Source organism: Pogonomyrmex barbatus, unplaced genomic scaffold, assembly GCF_055798465.1.
Source record: "Pogonomyrmex barbatus isolate J1 unplaced genomic scaffold, ASM5579846v1 scaffold17, whole genome shotgun sequence".
Lineage (NCBI taxonomy): Eukaryota > Metazoa > Arthropoda > Insecta > Hymenoptera > Formicidae > Pogonomyrmex > Pogonomyrmex barbatus.
In genome coordinates, this window is record NW_028297113.1 from 5672180 (window position 1) to 5690197 (window position 18018).

Genomic DNA, 18018 nt, shown 5'->3' on the forward strand with positions numbered 1-18018 from the left:
AGCGTATCGTTGGCTCGGATCGAGATTCGACGGACTCCTCACGTACCCCCGAATGAACCCGCGGTTTAAACACCAGGTACACCGGGTGGTGGGCAGACGGTTATTCCGGAGCAGGTTGCAGTTCCTCGCCGTTCAGTCGAGTGCCGGCCTCTCACCGCGAAACGTTTCGTTCCTCTCTCGAGCGACGGCTCGCGCGTTCCCCTCGCCGTTCCCCTCCTGCTCTCGACCAGGTAACGAAGGCAAATTTTCGCGTCAGCGGCCGGCGAGGCATCACCGAGTCGGTTCTACGAAGCGGCCTCGCGAAGGGTAATGCGAACCTCGAGCGCGCTGCTCAAGATCACGTGGATACACGCGACGGAAACCTGCGAGGGAAACATGGACCGATAGACGACAGGACGGGGCCGCGTGACATGAGAGAACGACTGCGAAAATGTGAGTTGCGAACTTACTCGTGTCGATATTAAAGTAAATATCCAACACGCCTAGAGAAATATTAATAAAATTAAGCGTCGTGCGAAGTCGAGCGATAAAACAGTGTGGTGTACGCACGATTGAAAAATACTTTAACGATCGAAATTTGATAGATTCAAGTTTCGCTGCGATCCCCCCCCCCCTCCCCGTTTATTTGTTTCTTGCAAAAAAACTTATGATGATTAAATTATATATATTAAAATAATATCTTTCATTCTTTAGGATAAATTTATAAAAATCCCTGCCTATTGTTTACAAGAATAGTTTAATAGCCGTGAAAGAATTTATATGTCGCTTTCACGGCCTTGACAAATGATGGTGCATAATTACGTGAGTCAGTCGCAAATGCGAATCAAAAGCCTGATTCATTCGTAGTAATTTAGATGAAATATCGTTTTAATTCCTAATATCGCGACGTTTTGCTACATTTGTCACTCGCTTTCTTAGGCACTTAACCACTCATGTCGCGTTGGAAAATACCATGCGACGCATGAGTGCGTCGCTCTTAAGACAATTCGAATTCAAACCACGTGCTCGAAATCACGACGCACGGCCAATCGCGGCGTTTTAAACAATACTACGATTCATTTACCGACAGCGACGCTCGGAAAATTAATCTTCTCTTTCTCGTCGTGAAATATTTATCCTTCCTTTCTAAATAAAAATTTGATCGAATATTACTTGACCAATTAGCAATCGAAGAAAATTGCTTTATTTTGATAATAAAAAAAATAAAGAGCTCAATTTCCAAATGTAAATTAAATCCTTTTATAGGATCTTTGAAGAATGAGCCAAAGTCAAAAAACAATAAAATTCAATTTAAGAAGCACTTCCATCGTTCGATTCGCGAGCGATCGCGTCGCGTTCAATTCCCCGGCGAGCTTCGAGGAGATTTCGGAAACGCGTGCGCGCACGACGAGGGAAAGAAAGGGAACGGCCGTATACAGATAGAGTTATAGGCGAGTAACACGGACTTTCTCCGAGAGAGACAAGCCCACGTCTACGTAGGCGGGCCTTCTACCGCTGATCTTACCGAACCGATCTAGCCGAGTCGCGGAGTAAGTCGTCGGTGTAAGTCGGCTGTCAGTCGATCGCTCTCGTCGATCGCTTACGCGATTCCTACAAGGAACTTCGAGATCGTACGGAAATCCCGATCGTCGAATCTGCGCACGCTATCGATTAGTCCCTCGACACTCGAGAGTGCCTCTAATCATATAGCCCGCGAGAAAACGTACCGTGTTTATCACTTCCACTTTCATTCCGTCCTTTCCCTTTCCTCGCCGCTCGAGTCGTGGGTCCGCGGGAAATAATTGCAACCTGCGCGGAACGATTAGCCGTCGTTAAACGTCGTTAAACGTCTGTCGTGTCAATTTGCGGGGGATCCGATCGCGATCGGGCCCCCGCCCTTTCTTGGTGCGGCGAGATGAAAGTTTCGGAGAGTCTAAAAATCTTTACAACGTGAAACACGTCCGTCAAGGCCCGAGTAAGCGTCGAGACGCGGAACAAGAAAAATAAACGGTCACGATTGACGTTTCAACTTGTTTGAAGATTTGATCTTTGATGACCCTACGGATCCGCGCGTAACTTGATCACGACACATACGCGTCTTTTGTCGGGAAAAATGAGAGCATAAGCGTACGTAGTAGGATTTTTTTTCAAAGGATTTTTATCAATTTTGTTGACATAGATAGCAATTTTGTGCGTTAATAAATTGTTTTTTTTTTTTTGCATAGCTTAGAATATCTCCTCGTTTCTGATGATTTTGAATGAGAAAAATATTAGGTTTTGTAAACCATAACTTTAACTTTTTTTTTAATTTTAGGGGAGGTTTGAACTCTCCCCTAGATACGCCATGAATGAGAGATTTTTTAGAATTATTATATTATGAATGCAACAGCATAAAAAAAGGAAGAAGGAAGAAAACGCAGAATACCACTGCGTGGTGCAACGCTTCGGTGCAACTCGCAAGCAGACGCGCCAGCCTCCAATCATTTAGCTACATTATTCTCGCATTATCTGAGAAAACGATCGCGATCTCTCTCTCTCTCTCTCCGCGAACATCCGCTTCTTTAGACAGAAACGTTTCATTAGAACCGACGCACAATTTTGCTATTTCGTCGCGAAATAATCAGAGTTTCGCCCGAAACGAATTATCTCGAACTGTTTCGCTATTAATTATGAAACTCAAGCGGATAATCTTACCATGTCATGCAAAATGCGAAATCGAGAGACATAAATTCTAAATATTTTCGTCCCCCCCCATCGCGACTTTCCAGCCTAAGGATTTGCTGAGCCTCGCATCTCGAGTATGAAATGAACGCGATATATTTTAAAACCACTTTACATTCTTAATTTCGTATCGCATAATATCTCTAAATTCGAGATAGTTTTTTTCAATTAAAAAAATATAAATTCCAAATATCATCATCTTCATCGCGATTTTTCTGCCCAAAGATTTGCTGAGACTCGCATCTGGAGTCTGAAATGAACGCGAAGAATTTTAAAACCACGTTACATTCTGAATTTTATGTCGCATAATATCTCTAAATTCGAAGTACTTTTTTTCAATTAAAAAAAAAAAAAAAAAAAAAAAAACATAAATTCCAAATACCTTCGTTCTCATCGCGACTTTCCCGTTTAAAGATTCGCCGAAGACTCGCATCAGGAAGGCGAAGCGGCCGCGAAGAATTGCAAAACCCACGTTAGCCGCGGGAGATTTTTTGAGAGAATGTCGCGAGAAATCGCCGCGAGCAGAAGGATCAATGCACCAAGTGCCGCGTTGCATAACGTGACACGATCGCGAGTGTCGCAAGCGTGTCGATCTTTCGCCGGTCTTCCCTCGCCGATCCTTATCTGTCGTCGCGTCGCAAAGGGCATCCGCGAAGTGTCGTTTACGTAACGCCCGACGACAAATAGGAAAAATGTTGCATGCACGAGTATTGTGTATACACACACGGGCAGCCTTTCCGCAGGCCACCCGGCGTACTTCCGCAAGAAAACGCCGTTTCCCTCTTAATCGCGCAAAAGCGCAGCCTGCGTGTCGGCCACGCGACACGAATGGTTGCGCGAAAACCGTGAAAACGGCTTACGGCGTAGTCTCGGCGTAGTCCGCGGAAATGCGGAATCTTGTTATAAATTATCACCTGCGTGCGTGCGTGCACCTGATAGAAAATTACAGTCGGAAAAGGAGCTGGCGCGCGGATTAACGCTAAAAGTTCACTCGCGTGGTTATTTCTAATCATTTTCTAAGTCAATATCTTTTTTTCGCTTGTATTAAAGGATACAATTTTTGAATTTCCTATTTTTTTCCGATTATTCTTTTCATTTTGATGGAATATTAAAATAAAAAAATTTTTGACCCTCATTTTGAGCAGAAAGAAATATTAAAAAAAAAAAAATAGAAACGGTCAAGAATGATTGCTCAATATTTTTCTCTGGGAAAAATCTTACATTTCTCTTACTAAAGTAACTTTACGTTTTAAATCGCGTACACGTAGAAATCTCAGTGCCCTGAAAACAGGATGAGTTTCCTCGTTTCCATCTTCCTCTCCGTACCGACCTCGTCTAACACGCCTCCTTCCTCATCCTGTCGTCACATCGATCCCTCGCCTAATTGCGACGTCTCAACAACCGGTTATTTACTTCTCGCCGAGAGGCCGATCGACGCGGCATCTCTTCCCGGCATTATTTCGCGAATCTCTCTTCCTATGGCGCGCGCCGATCTCGTTGCTATTGATAAACAGAGAGGAAAAGCGGAACATCGGTACCCCGCGACATTGAAGCGCTAAATCGTGATCGCCGCGGCTGCGCCGCGCGCGATCGTCGGCGCGTGAGGCGGAGAAATGTTGAGTGAAAAAAAAAAATCGCGACGCGCACGCGAGCGCGGGCACATGGCGCGAGTCATTACGTATAGAAACTCGGCGGGCCGGCAGTGCAACTTTCGCGATCATCGTCGTCGTCGTCGTCTACATCGGGAAGGTACATCTGCATTCCTGGTGCCAGGTGCATCTCTCGCGAGCGCACGCGTTTTCGCCGCTTCCGCGTCTGCCACGGCGGAATAGCGCACACCGGCGCGAAGATTACAGGTGAGGATCAATCGCCGATCGCGAAGCGAACGACACCATCATTTCGATTAGATAATCCCGACTGCTAATCACAAATTAATTGTACGATAGCGCAAAAAATAATTTCGAGCGCAAAAAATTAGTCTTAAATCAAGACTATTCTCAAGCAAGAATATATAAGCAAGGATATTATAATCTTCTTATGGAAAATTTCTTTTATCTTGGATTTACTTAAAGATAATACTAAAGGAAACTTTTCAGAAAATTATAATATTCTTGCTTATAAACGAGAGTCAATTTATCCTGATTGAGACTAATTTTTTATCTGTGAACCAAACAAGATGTTTCTTAGATTTTTGGATGTTGAAAATAACGCGAGTCAAATTTTTCCGGCATATCAGATTTCCAAATTGAAGTTTAATAAAAAATAATTTTTCTGCGATATTTAAAGATTTTTTATAAAGAAGAAGTTAACGATATTGTGAAATTCTAATCAGAAGCCATTTAATATATTTTTCATCCTCTATAAAATGCATTTTTTTTTTATTTTGATATTTTTCTTTTTGGCCATGTTATGAAAAATTTTAATACAAAGTTTTGCCAAGTTAGCAAAAGTCTGTTAGTTGTTTAGTAGTATCCAAATATCTGTAAAGAGCACCTTGTTCAAAATAATAAAAAAAAATTTTTTGTAACTAGTGTAATCTGTCGCTTTCGACAGGCAAGTTAACGCGCCTTAAGTTTTCGCACGGTAATCGATAAGGCTGCAGCTTTGTCACGTCTCATCTCGCTAATAACCAGCGATAATTAGATGGATTCGTTGGATTTAACGGTATATCGCAGAAACCGCACGCTTCCGCTTCAAATCGCGAATTAAAACGTACACTGGAAAATGAGGCTCGATTCCGAAACATGCATCATTCGTGCGCTGTGCGCAAATGTCACGACATTGAACTTCCGCCGTGTGTGTACTACGGCAGGTCGCGAGTGAAACTAACGGCGCATTTTGCAAGTGCGTTGATTTATCGAAGAAATTGAAAGACGACGGCAAAGAGGAAGTCGTGGCGTTCGATAGATCCTCGAACTGGGGAATAATTAGTCTGACGAGAACTCGTTTGCGAGATGAATACGGCTAATTGCAATTATACGAGAGAAAATTCCATGTGAAAAGCGGAAGATTTATCTTTGCGAGTCTTAGTTCACACGTTCGTTTTAAAATTTCGAAGTTTGAAGATATCGAATTAACGTTTTTTTTTTTTTGCACAGTTTAGTCAATTTTTAAATTTTAAACAAAGTATTTTTTAATATATCGAAATGTCAATTTAAATGAATATACTAAAAATATCAAGTAAGATATTGATATTGAAATTTCCAAAATGTATCAATCAATTAACTTAGATCATCGATTTTATATGAAAATTTGAGTTTTTATAAAGGTAAAGTTTAAAATTATAAAAATTTAAAATAAAAAAAATTAAATTAAAATTATAAAAATTTAATTTTTTCGGACTTTCAAAAATTATAGTTTGTAGATAAGAACATAAAATGCGTGCGAATCCATTTAGAACTGAAATGATCCTTCGAAGAAATTTGGTACGAATATTTCACGTTAATTGGAGATTTTAGAACCGCTCGAACATTCTCACGTTCGAAGAGAAACACGCGCTAATTCCAACAAAAAAGCATTAGCCACCTTTTTGCAGACAGCTTCGCGCCGTGTAAAATCATGCGAAGTAAAGTGTCGGCTTCTTTTGTGGTCGTAACTAAATAAGAAACACGACGATTATCTAATCAGAGCGTAATGGAATCGAATTCCTGGCATGAATCTCATTCGAGTAATATCCTATATGGGAAGTATATGGGAAAAATTATGTGGGAAAAACTATGTGGGCTTAGATGGGAAAAATTATGTGGGAAGTATAAGAGAACAAATTATGTGAGAAGTATATAAGAAAAACCATGTGGCAAGTAAATGAAAAAAATTATGTGGGAAGTATATGAAAAAAACTATGTGGAAACTATATGGGAAAAACTATGTGGGAAGAATATGGGAAAAACTATGTGGGAAGTGTATGGGAAAAACTATGTGTGAAGTATATGGGAAAAACTATATGAGAAATGTATGGGAAAAACTATATGAGAAGTACATGGGAAAAAACTACGTGGGAACTAGATGGGAAAAACTATGTGGGAATTAGATGAGAAAAACTATGTGGGAACTAGATGGGAAAAACTATGTGGGAACTAGATGGAAAAAACTATGTGGGAAGAAGATGGGAAAAACTATGTGGGAACTAGATGGGAAAAACTATGTGGGAATTAGATGGGAAAAACTATGGGGGAAGAAGATGGGAAAAACTATGTAGGAACTAGATGGGAAAACTATGTGGGAATTAGAGGGAAAAAACTATGTGGGGACTAGATGGGAAAAATTATGTGGGAAGAAGATGGGAAAAACTATGTGGGAAGAAGATGGGAAAAACTATGTGGGGACTAGACGGGAAAAATTATGTGAGAACTAGATGGGAAAAACTATGTGGGAATTAGATGGGAAAAACTATGTGGGAAGAAGATGGGAAAAATTATGTGGGAACTAGATGGGAAAAACTATGTGGGAAGAAGATGGGAAAAACTATGTGTGAAGTATATGGGAAAAACTATATGAGAAATATATGGGAAAAACTATATGAGAAGTACATGGGAAAAAACTATGTGGGAACTAGATGGGAAAAACTATGTGGGAATTAGATGAGAAAAACTATGTGGGAACTAAATGGGAAAAACTATGTGGGAACTAGATGGGAAAAACTATGTGGGAAGAAGATGGGAAAAACTATGTGGGAACTAGATGGGAAAAACTATGTGGGAATTAGAGGGAAAAAACTATGTGGGGACTAGATGGGAAAAATTATGTGGGAAGAAGATGGGAAAAACTATGTGGGAAGAAGATGGGAAAAACTATGTGGGGACTAGACGGGAAAAATTATGTGGGAACTAGATGGGAAAAACTATGTGGGAATTAGATGGGAAAAACTATGTGGGAAGAAGATGGGAAAAATTATGTGGGAACTAGATGGGAAAAACTATGTGGGAAGAAGATGGGAAAAACTATGTGGGAACTAGATGGGAAAAACTATGTGGGAATTAGATGAGAAAAACTATGTGGGCTCTAGATGGGAAAAACTATGTGGAAAGTATATGAGAAAAACTATGTGGGAAGAATATGGGAAAAACTATGTGGGAAGTGTATGGGAAAAACCATATCGGAATTAGATGGGAAAATCTATGTGGGAACTAGATGGGAAAAACTATGTGGCAATTAGATGGGAAAAACTATGGGGGAAGTATATAGGAAAAACTATATGTCGGAAATATGCGGGACAAACTATGTGGGAAGTACACGGGAAAAACTATGTCAGAAGTATATGGGAAAAACTATATGGGAAGTATACGGGAAAAACTATGTGGGAACTATATGGGAAAAACTATGGAGGAAGTATATGGGAAAAACTATGTGGGAAGTATATGGGAAAAACTATATGGGAAGTATATGGGAAAAAAAACTATGTGGGAAGTATGTGGGAAAAACTATGTGGGCTTTAGATGGGAAAAACTATGTGGGGAGCATAGGGAAAAAACTGTGGGAAGTATATGGACAAAACTTTATGGAAAGCATATGGCATATACCCCATTGGCTTTAATTTTGAATTTAAGTTTGCGATTTAATTAAACGGTTTATCTCGACGTTCTTACGATTCCAAATAATCGGCTCCAAACGATCAATTTAAAGTAGAAACAAAAATACAAATATATTTTTCCTCATACTTAAAATGAATACACTAGTAAAATAAACGCACTAATAAAAAAAAATACAAAATAAGATATTGATATTAAAAAATTCCAAAATAGATTCAATCAATTTAAATCATCGATTCATCATTTTATATCAAAAACTTTGAATCTTTACAAGAGTGAAAGTAAAAGTTATGGAATATTGCAAACGTTAATTGCACAATATCGCACAGCACATCATCTACATACACGTGCGATTCTCACGATTACGTATCGATACAATTTAGAAGCTTGATAATCGCGAGATCTCCGTGTAACACGCGTGTGGCATAACGCGTTGCAAAGCGCGGCGCGTGTTTAAACGGCGAGAATTTCTCCGGGAGGTTTCCTCGCAAACCATGCGCGAGCCATGTCACCGGTGTCACCGGTGTCCGGAACGTTTCTCATTTTTAAACGGTCGTGCGACTTGCCGTGCGTCAAACCTCATCGCCGAGAACGAGGAGACGTCCGCCTCCGCGTGGTGACGTCGCGATGAGGCTCGCGCGCGAACCGGCCCGAGCCGGGCGTGAACACGCGCGATTTCGGGCGGCCGGCCTGCGCTTTGATTCTGCGAGTACACCAGTTGAGTTGCTGTTACGCTAGGTATGTAGGTCAGTGTAAAGGCCGATCGTTGGAAATCTATCAATCGTGACGGCGAGCGCATGCGCGACGCTCGGCTATCGCTTACTCGCATGCACGCGCGATGAGAATGGCGAGAGGCGACGGGACGGTGGGTGGGGCAGGGTGGGGGAGGGGGGAGTACTCGGAAAAGTATACGTTACATAACTGTTATGAAAATTATCCTCTTGAATAACAAAAACATTCGACGGCGAAGAAAGCGATAAGACAAATGTTTATATCATACACATTCTCTTTTTTTTAGCGTTAATTAAACTACAAGTACTATTTTCTTTTTTAGCGTTAATTAAACTGCAAGTACCAAGCGGCCAATTCTAATCCGTTTAAATTAGTATTGCTTTTCTGATGTCAAAGGTGAGAATTTAAAAATTTTTTCTGATTTTTCAGTATTTCGTCGAAATAAGAAAAATAATTGAAAAGAAGAATTTAATTCAAAATATTAATTGAAAGAGTAGAATTAGAAATTGGACTCGCTCGGTACTTTTAGCAATCTAGTGGCATTTTCATCTCCTTTGGATATTACGAGCAGGGGGCAATTAATAACGCTCCATTAAGTAATTAATTATCGTACACATATACCTCGTTTTATAAATTATCTTGAACTCGTTCGAATGTTATCTCGAACTTATATCGGCCTCGATAATGTCTAGATAAAACCTTCTTCCTCTTTTTGTGTTTCTCCATCGTCCACGTTTATCTGTGACTTTGCTATCGACGATAAAAATAAAAATAATGGTGAGAAAGAGATCACCCCCCGTATTCCGGGTTGAACGACTCGTTCGCCGTAAACGCGTCAGGATTTCGCGTAATCTTGTTAGTCGCGTCACAGGAACGTTATCATTAATCACATTTATTGCGGCTGTCCAAGCATGGAGAGACGGAAAGGAGGAAAAGGGAATGCCAAATCAGCGAGGTGTTGCGAGATTAGATTTCGCGGCGAGGCTCGAAGGACTTTATTAAAAAGGAAGGAAGGAAGGAAGGAAGAGAGGAACACTTAGGACTCGTCGAAATGACAACGAGAACGCATACTTCCGTACTACTCCCCTTTCACCAAACAACGCGTAAACAACGCGAAATGGTTTTTACCGATTTGATGACGCAGATCGCAGATCGAGAAATAACGCCAAGCCTCAGGATGCTTCCCATTTATATTAATTCCCACCAACGATAGATTAACATTAACCTCAGTTTAATCTTTGTTTTCTTGGAATTAAAATAAGATGAAAAGTAAATTAAAGCGAAATTAAAAAATTAATCTTGTCTAACATTGTCGGCATCAACGCAAACGTCGTTTTGTCTTTCTTGGGATTCAATGAGTAATAAGGGCGAAACGATACTTGTGCCGACTTGTGTCACTAAATGAAAAAACATCCTCAATTTTCACGACCATCTTCTTTCTTCTTCGTTTTCTTCATGGATACCAAAACACGCGGAGGAATCAGCTCTCACATAACATATTCTCCTTAAACTGTACATCATAAGGAGATCTATAACCGTGCGTATTCGCCTCGACATCCGCCGACAGAACGGACAGAAATGACATGATCATTATCATCCGCAGTTTCTTGCACAAATCGCGGCTGTCGAAACGCTCGTAATGCTCGCGTGCCGGCGTTTCCATCGGCTAATTAACTTCCTCGATTTCGTCGGGTCCTTTCCGTCCGGCTTCTTTTTAATCGCGCGAAACCCCTTCATTACGCACCACGTGATTGCGCGTCGTCCGGGAAGGGGGACGGGGGAGGAAGATCCTCGCCGTTCTCCATTCGATAAATTACGCGGCACGTCTGATTACGTCGAGCACAAACGGAGAGACACGGGACACGGTGGAAATTGTTTTTAAATTATATCGTCGGTGACGAGAGACGCGACCGCGAGTCGAGCACACCGTCACTCGGACCCGAACCGAGACGAGACGGTGAAATTTATGCCGGAGCCGCGTACGAATTTACGGCCGCCGGCCCGCGTGTTGCGCAACGCGTGAGAAAAGAACGCATGAAAACACGAGCGATCCGCGGGGAGAGAGAAAGAGAGAAAGGTGCGATTACGTAGCGCGTAAGCAAAGGATCGGAAGAAAAATTTCTCCTGTCTTGTCTCGGAGATTGGATTAGGTCATGACGATGATGCTGTTGTGCGACGCTTTCTCGTTTTTATAGAGACGACTCATCTCGATTTGACTTTCGGTCTTCTAGAACATGCGTCCTTGGTGGAAAGGCGAAATTTGTCATCAATATCTTTCGATATTGAGAAATTTGCTTGAATATTCGTTGAGTAAAAATTGTCCACGGAATTATTTCATATACAGAACTGACAATACTATGAAATATGAGAAACCACGTGCTGTTGCGTCAACGGCATTAAATGTGAATTTACGAGATTGTTAAAAGTATATTAGATGCCGTTGAAAAAGTTTCATCATCTCTTTCCGCATGCAAAATCGTATTTTAAATAGACGTTACATAGGAACGCCCCTTCACGCGTCTGCCTCTTTTTACGATTTTTAATCCTCAGAATTTCGACATATACTTTTAAAATTAAAATAGAATGTTCTCCTAAATCAAGCGCTATCAAATTTAATCGAAACGCTCAGATATAAATTTAATGCCAGAGAACCCAATGATCAATGACCAATGTTTCAACAAACTCAAAATAAAGTGTTATGCAACGAAACATTGCTAATCGAAATTGTGCAAACGTGAATCGATTTTTCAGGTTCAAGATCTCGCACATGTTTTCTCACGCGAGTCGGTAAATTATTCAGAAAATGGCGCAAGTGACGCAAAAATGCGCTTGGCGATCGGGGGAGCGCGGGGAGACAAACGCACGTTGAAAAATGCGGCGTTTCCGCGGGGCGGCAGTGAATGCTTCCTGTACAATCAGTCACGGCACCTCGTTGCTCGCGTAAGAGAGAAAGAAATTGCAGAGACATATCGACAAGAAAGAAAGATGAGAAAGAAGATGGAAATTATGCAAAGTAGAAAATTTTGTCCAACTTTGTCGTTACGAAAAAGCGCGACGGCGGTCTTCAATATTTTCAGATTTTAAACGTAAATTGAAAAAAAAAGAAATAGAAGAGATTAATGAACGTTAGTAGATTATTAAGGGTACCAGTAGCGGAATATTTTCTATATACAAAAATTTCCTTATTAAAAATGGAAGAATATTCGTTCGATAATTACAAAGAAATAATAAAGGAAATAAAAAAATCATAAATATTTATAACAGATCGAGGATATAAATAAATAATTGTCTGAGCGTCGCGGGTAGTGAACGAAGGATTTTGACTCCGAGCTCGATCGGGGAGGCCTATTAATTTCTCCTACAATATAAAATCCAACAACAATTCAGAATATGAGACAGTTACATTACTGTAGTCGCGACAGAGGAATAGAAATTTCGGAGCCAAATCGACCCGGAGGTGTGTTAAAGGAACGTGCGTTGCGTCGCTTCGCGTTACAGATGAGGGCACATGGGAAGCGGAGAGAGAAAGAGAGCGATGAAGAGAGAGCGCGAGGAGTGTACATACAGGAAGTGGTACAGCATTGCCGCAGGGAAGGACGCCGAATCTGGGCCACAATTACACGGAGGCCGACGTTGCGCCTCTCCTTTCCTCGTGCGACTGGCGCCGCGGTTACATATACGCTCTCCCGCTTTCGAAATAATAATTATTTAATACCCGAAGCAAACGGTGAAATGGTGGACTCGACTGAGAGAGAGAGAGAGAGAGAGAGAGAGAGAGAGAGAGAGAGAGAGGAAAAGCGAGAGAAAGAGATGTGCAGAGAAGAGGACCGGTTTCCATTCGGCCCACCTCGCGACAACTTCCGAGAACCGAGAGCGCCGATGGCAGAGATGATAAAAAGTCCCAAGAACAATGCCCGAATTATTTTTCGAACGAACCGCAAGAAACAGGCTTGGATCGAAATTCATCGCTCGACCGTCGTCGACCGTTGTCTTGATTTATCCTGAATTATTGGAATCCCCGTCACACTAGAGATTAATAAAGAAACAACCGGACGTGAGATTGACGTTAACATGCGATTCTCTTAAGTATCTTACAATTAGTAATTATCACGTCAACGTCGCTCATGTCGCTCGAATATGAAAGACTGAGTATAGTCACGGCGAAACGAACATTCTGCCTCTAGGATATTCGTTGTAGGGAAAGCGGTGGTACGAAAACAAAAAGTACGAGCCGTACGAGCGATTGACCAAATGGCTTGCGCGTACAGCTTGAAAATAATATACAACACGGAGAAAACACTTTTGCTGACAAATCTAAAAATTTGACCGGATAATAATTTTATTAAGCCATCAAAATTATTATCGGTACGATGCTTAAACGTAATACTGCAAAAATTTTTTATCTCACAATTTACATGAAACGTTGTACATAATTTTGAAGACCCAACAAAATTATTTTTATATCTGGGCAAATTTTTAGATATATCAGCAAAAAGATTTTTCCGTATACACAGAAAAAAAATTAGTCTTAAGTCAAAACAAATATTTTCATATATAAGCAAAAATATTATAATCCTCTTAAAAAAAAATTTTAATCTTGCTTTCGTTGAATTTGTATTGATGCAAGTATTACTTTTGCTCAGATCAAAAGTTTCTACATGAAGATTATAATATTTTTATTTATATATGAGATATTCTTATTTATATATGTATATTATATCTATTACATTAATACAAATTCAATCAAATCAAGATTAAAATTTTATCAAGAAAATTACAATATTCTCGCTTATGTATGAGAATGTTTAGCCTTGAATTAGTTAAGACTAATTTTTTTTCTGTGTATACATGCGTGCGCTTTGAAATTGTCACAATCGCGATAGAGGCGTGTAATAAAGCGTTCTAACGGGAATATACACCGTGTGCGGTTATGCGTAACTCATTGAAACGGCCTATCGACGATCGCAAGAGGAGCCTCCGGGGCAGACTCGGCATGCAGCTGCTCTCGTTCGAAGGAATGCAGAAAATACAAGTGCGACATTTCACATACGGCGCTGCCCATATTCGTTCCACAACAGGTTTCGAATTATTTCTGCCCTTCCCGCTCCGCATTCCATCCCCTTCGGCGTCCATCACCCTGTCCGATACCGATATCGTCGAAAATATAATTAACTCGAATAACTCGCCTGTAGGATAATCAGAAATTCCAGTCTTAATTTCACGACGTGTTGCAAAAGAAAAGAGAAGGAAAGAAAAAGAGAGAATGAGACATCTTGATTCCCTTTTTTTCTTCAGCTTCCCTTTTATCGATCGCTCCGAGCGCTTCTTGCGAACCGCTAATTTGCGCATTTATAAAAATTCGCAGATTGAACCTGTAATTTCTCTCAATAAAAGTATATAAATAAATTCTGTTTCTCTGCAATAAGAATATTTTATTCGCTACTACCGGACAGCGGTTTCGCGTATTTCTACGGAATAAACAACATTAATGTTCTTTTGTGCGTCGAACGACTTAATACGATCTTGTTTACAATGCAGATAATGCACTTAAGCGAATGACCAGAGTGGTGAAAGTGCGACTATCAATGACAACTTTACATGATAACGTTTGCGAGGAGTTGCTTTCCAGCCACCGACGTTCCCGCACTCGTGAACCCTCCGTGAACATCGCGCCTCATCGAACCTAGATTACGTGTATGTTTTGCTTACTCCGCGTAAGCGCAAAACACGCACGTGACATAATCTAGGTTCAATGAGGCACGATACTCACGCAGGTGACATAACGTTATTGCCCGGTTGCGTTGCATAAGATAACGAAGGCAAGTGGAACAATCGCAAAGTTTTTAATGACGTCTCTCCGACGGCAAGGGGAAAAAAGCCTCGAGAAAACCCGCGCGGATTCGTGCATCGACGAATGCAGCCGGCGATGCGGCTGTTCGCGATTATTATTCAACGATACGCGAATTAACGAATCCCTTTCGATTGCAAAACGGAAAAGTAACGAGACTCATAATCCAACGTACGCCGGTTACATCATCGAAACCGTCCGACACGTTGACGGTCCTTCCTCTTCCTCATTCTATTGTCGCGGCCGCCGACATGTTCATTACAAATCACACGCGGCGCGAATATCGTAGCGCAAATAATGGAACACGCGCATATACATCGCGCGATTATAACAGCCGTCAGTCCGAGCAGACAAAGACCCGTCCGGATAAACAAATGTTATCGATGTCGCATCTCACTTCGAGACGTGAGCATTGTCGGGAATACGAAGCCTTGGATTTGCATTACTTTCAAATCGTAACTTTTACTCATTCCTGAACCTCGTTCCAGATAGAACGCTCTTAAAAAAAAAAAAAAAAAAAAAGCAGTATCTCATTAGAGAAAGAAGTTGTTTTCTTTTTCAAATTAATTTCTTCAAGGTGAAAATATGCACGGCCTTGCAAAGTTTCTTCAAAACGAGATGATTGAAAATTTCGCCATCTCGCAAGAATTCGAAGTTCAACTCCCACCAATATCGCACCCGGCTCTTAAATTCGGCGATTATCCTTTCAAACTTTTAGTAGCGATTAAATCCATGAAGTGTCACTCGACTATTCGTTTACATGCATGTTCGACAAACAGCCGTCGTGTCTGTTTAACGATTTTACAATTTTACAATTTTTCAACAATTTTGCATTCAAGGTTGCAGCCGCGACATTTTCGTGTTGATCATTCCGTAATAATCTTCGATACGTCAATCTTTATTTACTGTCAAAACGTTTTGAGAAGATTGCGCTGTTCGATTGGCAATTGATAATTGAACATGGACAATTGAGAATTCGTACAAAAAAACGAATGAGAGATTCAACAACGTAATCGAGCAGAAAAAAGTGAATAAAAGGCTCAGCAATGTGATTCGAGTGTCACTTCGCCTGCATCTTTATTGATCGCGTCGTCTCCCTTTTTTTCCTTGCAGGATGAGGAGGAGCGGCATGAACGGACGAGGAGTCGTCGACGGCGGCGAAGGAGCGCTGGTCCTGCTCCTTGTCGCATTGGCTCCTGTTATCTGCTCCGCCGGAATCCTGGACCCTTGGCAGTGGGCGCGCAGCGATCGGATCGAAGTCAACATACCTTGGCTGCCTTGTAACTATCATTACACGTTATAGATTGTTAGTTGGAAAATCTCGAGACTAATAGGTAACATTAAAGGATTTGTTCATTCCTCTTTAATGGGGGCGACGTCAAAAGTACGTACGTGCGCTGAAATTTATTATCCTTCCCGCGCGTATACGCTATTTATTATCTCTTGCGAGAGACGCCATAAAGTTTCTCTCGTCGCAGAATAGATATGATTCATGAACGTTGAACGCGGTCGAAGCGCGAGAAGCGAGCGAAATTAACGCGTCAGTGAAGAGATGATTTATTCCAGTCGAGAACGAGACGCGCTGCTACGACGAGCTCGGCTGTCTGAACATCACCAGGAGCTGGTATCACCTCATTCATCGACCTCTCAATGTTTTCCCGTTACCGCGCGAAGTCATCAACACCAGATTTATCCTCTACACGAATCAGAATCCGCTGGACGTAAGTAACGGGGTTGCCCCCGGGGGGGAGGGGGGAGAGGGGGGAGCGCGTTCACGGTTCAAGATCGGCGCGAGAGCAAAATCGCACGGGCGGCCGTCTCGAAAGCGCAATTTTGCCGTTTCGGCCGTATCGCGAAAGTGAAACCTGGGCGAGAATAGATTGGAATTCCACGACGGGTGGAATTTCACGGCTAGTAAATCCGATACGGTGGTAAACGCTTCCGCGTATATCCACGTAACCGTCGCGCATCGAGCAAAAATTGTATATAAAACGCCCGTCGGATTTCGGTCTCGCGATGAGAATAATCGATGATCGACGGAACGGAGAGACGACGTGTCTGCGTCTCTCATTATCGCGCGCGGGATCGCGCCCGTCGATATTTAATTGTGCCCGCGGATACCTTAATTAACTCAATTAATTAAACAAAGCTGCGCGTGCCGGTAAGCAGGCTGCCGCCTAGCGGCGGTGCACGCGCGCGCGCGCGTATTCTTACCCGCGTGAAGATAACGATCTCTGATTTATGAATTAATGGATATTCTACGAGGAAGAGAGCTGCGTTACGTGTGCACGTGCACGCGTGTGCGTGGAAAAAAATAAGCGTCGGAATAAGCGATATCAGCGGCATAACGCGCGCGCGCGCGGTGAAATCACATGCCTACCACATAACTGCGCACGCAAACGTATATCACTCGTAAAATCGATGAATCGTGAAATTGGTAGTGATACTTTTAGCATACGCTCTTTGAGATTAGCAACGCGATCCATGGCATCGCGATGGATTTTTCTCCCTGATAGAAAATGCGCGTCTCATTGAAATTTTTATCATCGGTACTTCCTTTCTTCTTTTCAGCGGCAATGTTGAGAAAAATTTTCTATATCGCGTTTGAGATCGAAATCAACATAATTATTGGTCATAAATTCTCAGAATGTTCTCAGGACATCACTATGATAATCATTTCGCGTATATATCCTCGGGGTATTCTCAAGAAATTCACAGGTGCGACATTTCTTGCACATTCTCAGAATGTACTCAGAACGGCATATTGTATATCTTCAAAGTATTCGGCGCATCCATACGGTATATAATTTTGTGCAATTTCTCAGGATGTATTAACATATTTACATATTTACATATTTCTGAAAGATCTCTTTGAATAATCGAGTCTCTTTGTTAAGCCACTGAATTAAAGATGTGAATGTATAACTCAATAACCTGTCTATTTATTATTCTATCCCCCTCAGGGTCAATTATTGAAAGTGGCCAAGGATAAATCCATCGAAAACTCCAACTTCAATCCTAAGCGAAAAACCAAATTCATTATACATGGCTTCATAGACACACCACTCAGCAATTGGGTCAAGGTGAGTTTACTCTCTTATTATCTCCATATAATTATTCATTCACCGTCCTAGATTTCTATTGAAATCTTACATTATTATGTGTCCGCAATCGAATTTGTACTATTCATAATGCCAATTACATGTACCA

At 41.4% G+C, this 18018-nt stretch overlaps 1 protein-coding gene across 3 annotated transcripts in view; it reads left to right on the forward strand.

Annotated features, from left to right (window-relative positions):
• LOC105432134 (pancreatic triacylglycerol lipase) overlaps positions 1 to 18018 on the forward strand; it is a 22354-nt gene continuing 4336 nt past the window's right edge. Inside the window, exons 1-4 of one of the 3 annotated variants that reach the window (XM_089074748.1) lie at positions 1 to 432; positions 15922 to 16088; positions 16375 to 16529; positions 17772 to 17891. In XM_089074748.1, the coding sequence (XP_088930874.1) occupies positions 431 to 432; positions 15922 to 16088; positions 16375 to 16529; positions 17772 to 17891 (444 nt within the window). In that variant the 5' untranslated portion in view covers positions 1 to 430. Of the gene's footprint in view, positions 433 to 1893; positions 4557 to 15921; positions 16089 to 16374; positions 16530 to 17771; positions 17892 to 18018 lie in introns of those variants that run through there. The other 2 variants (XM_089074750.1, XM_089074749.1) reach the window with 2 other exon arrangements.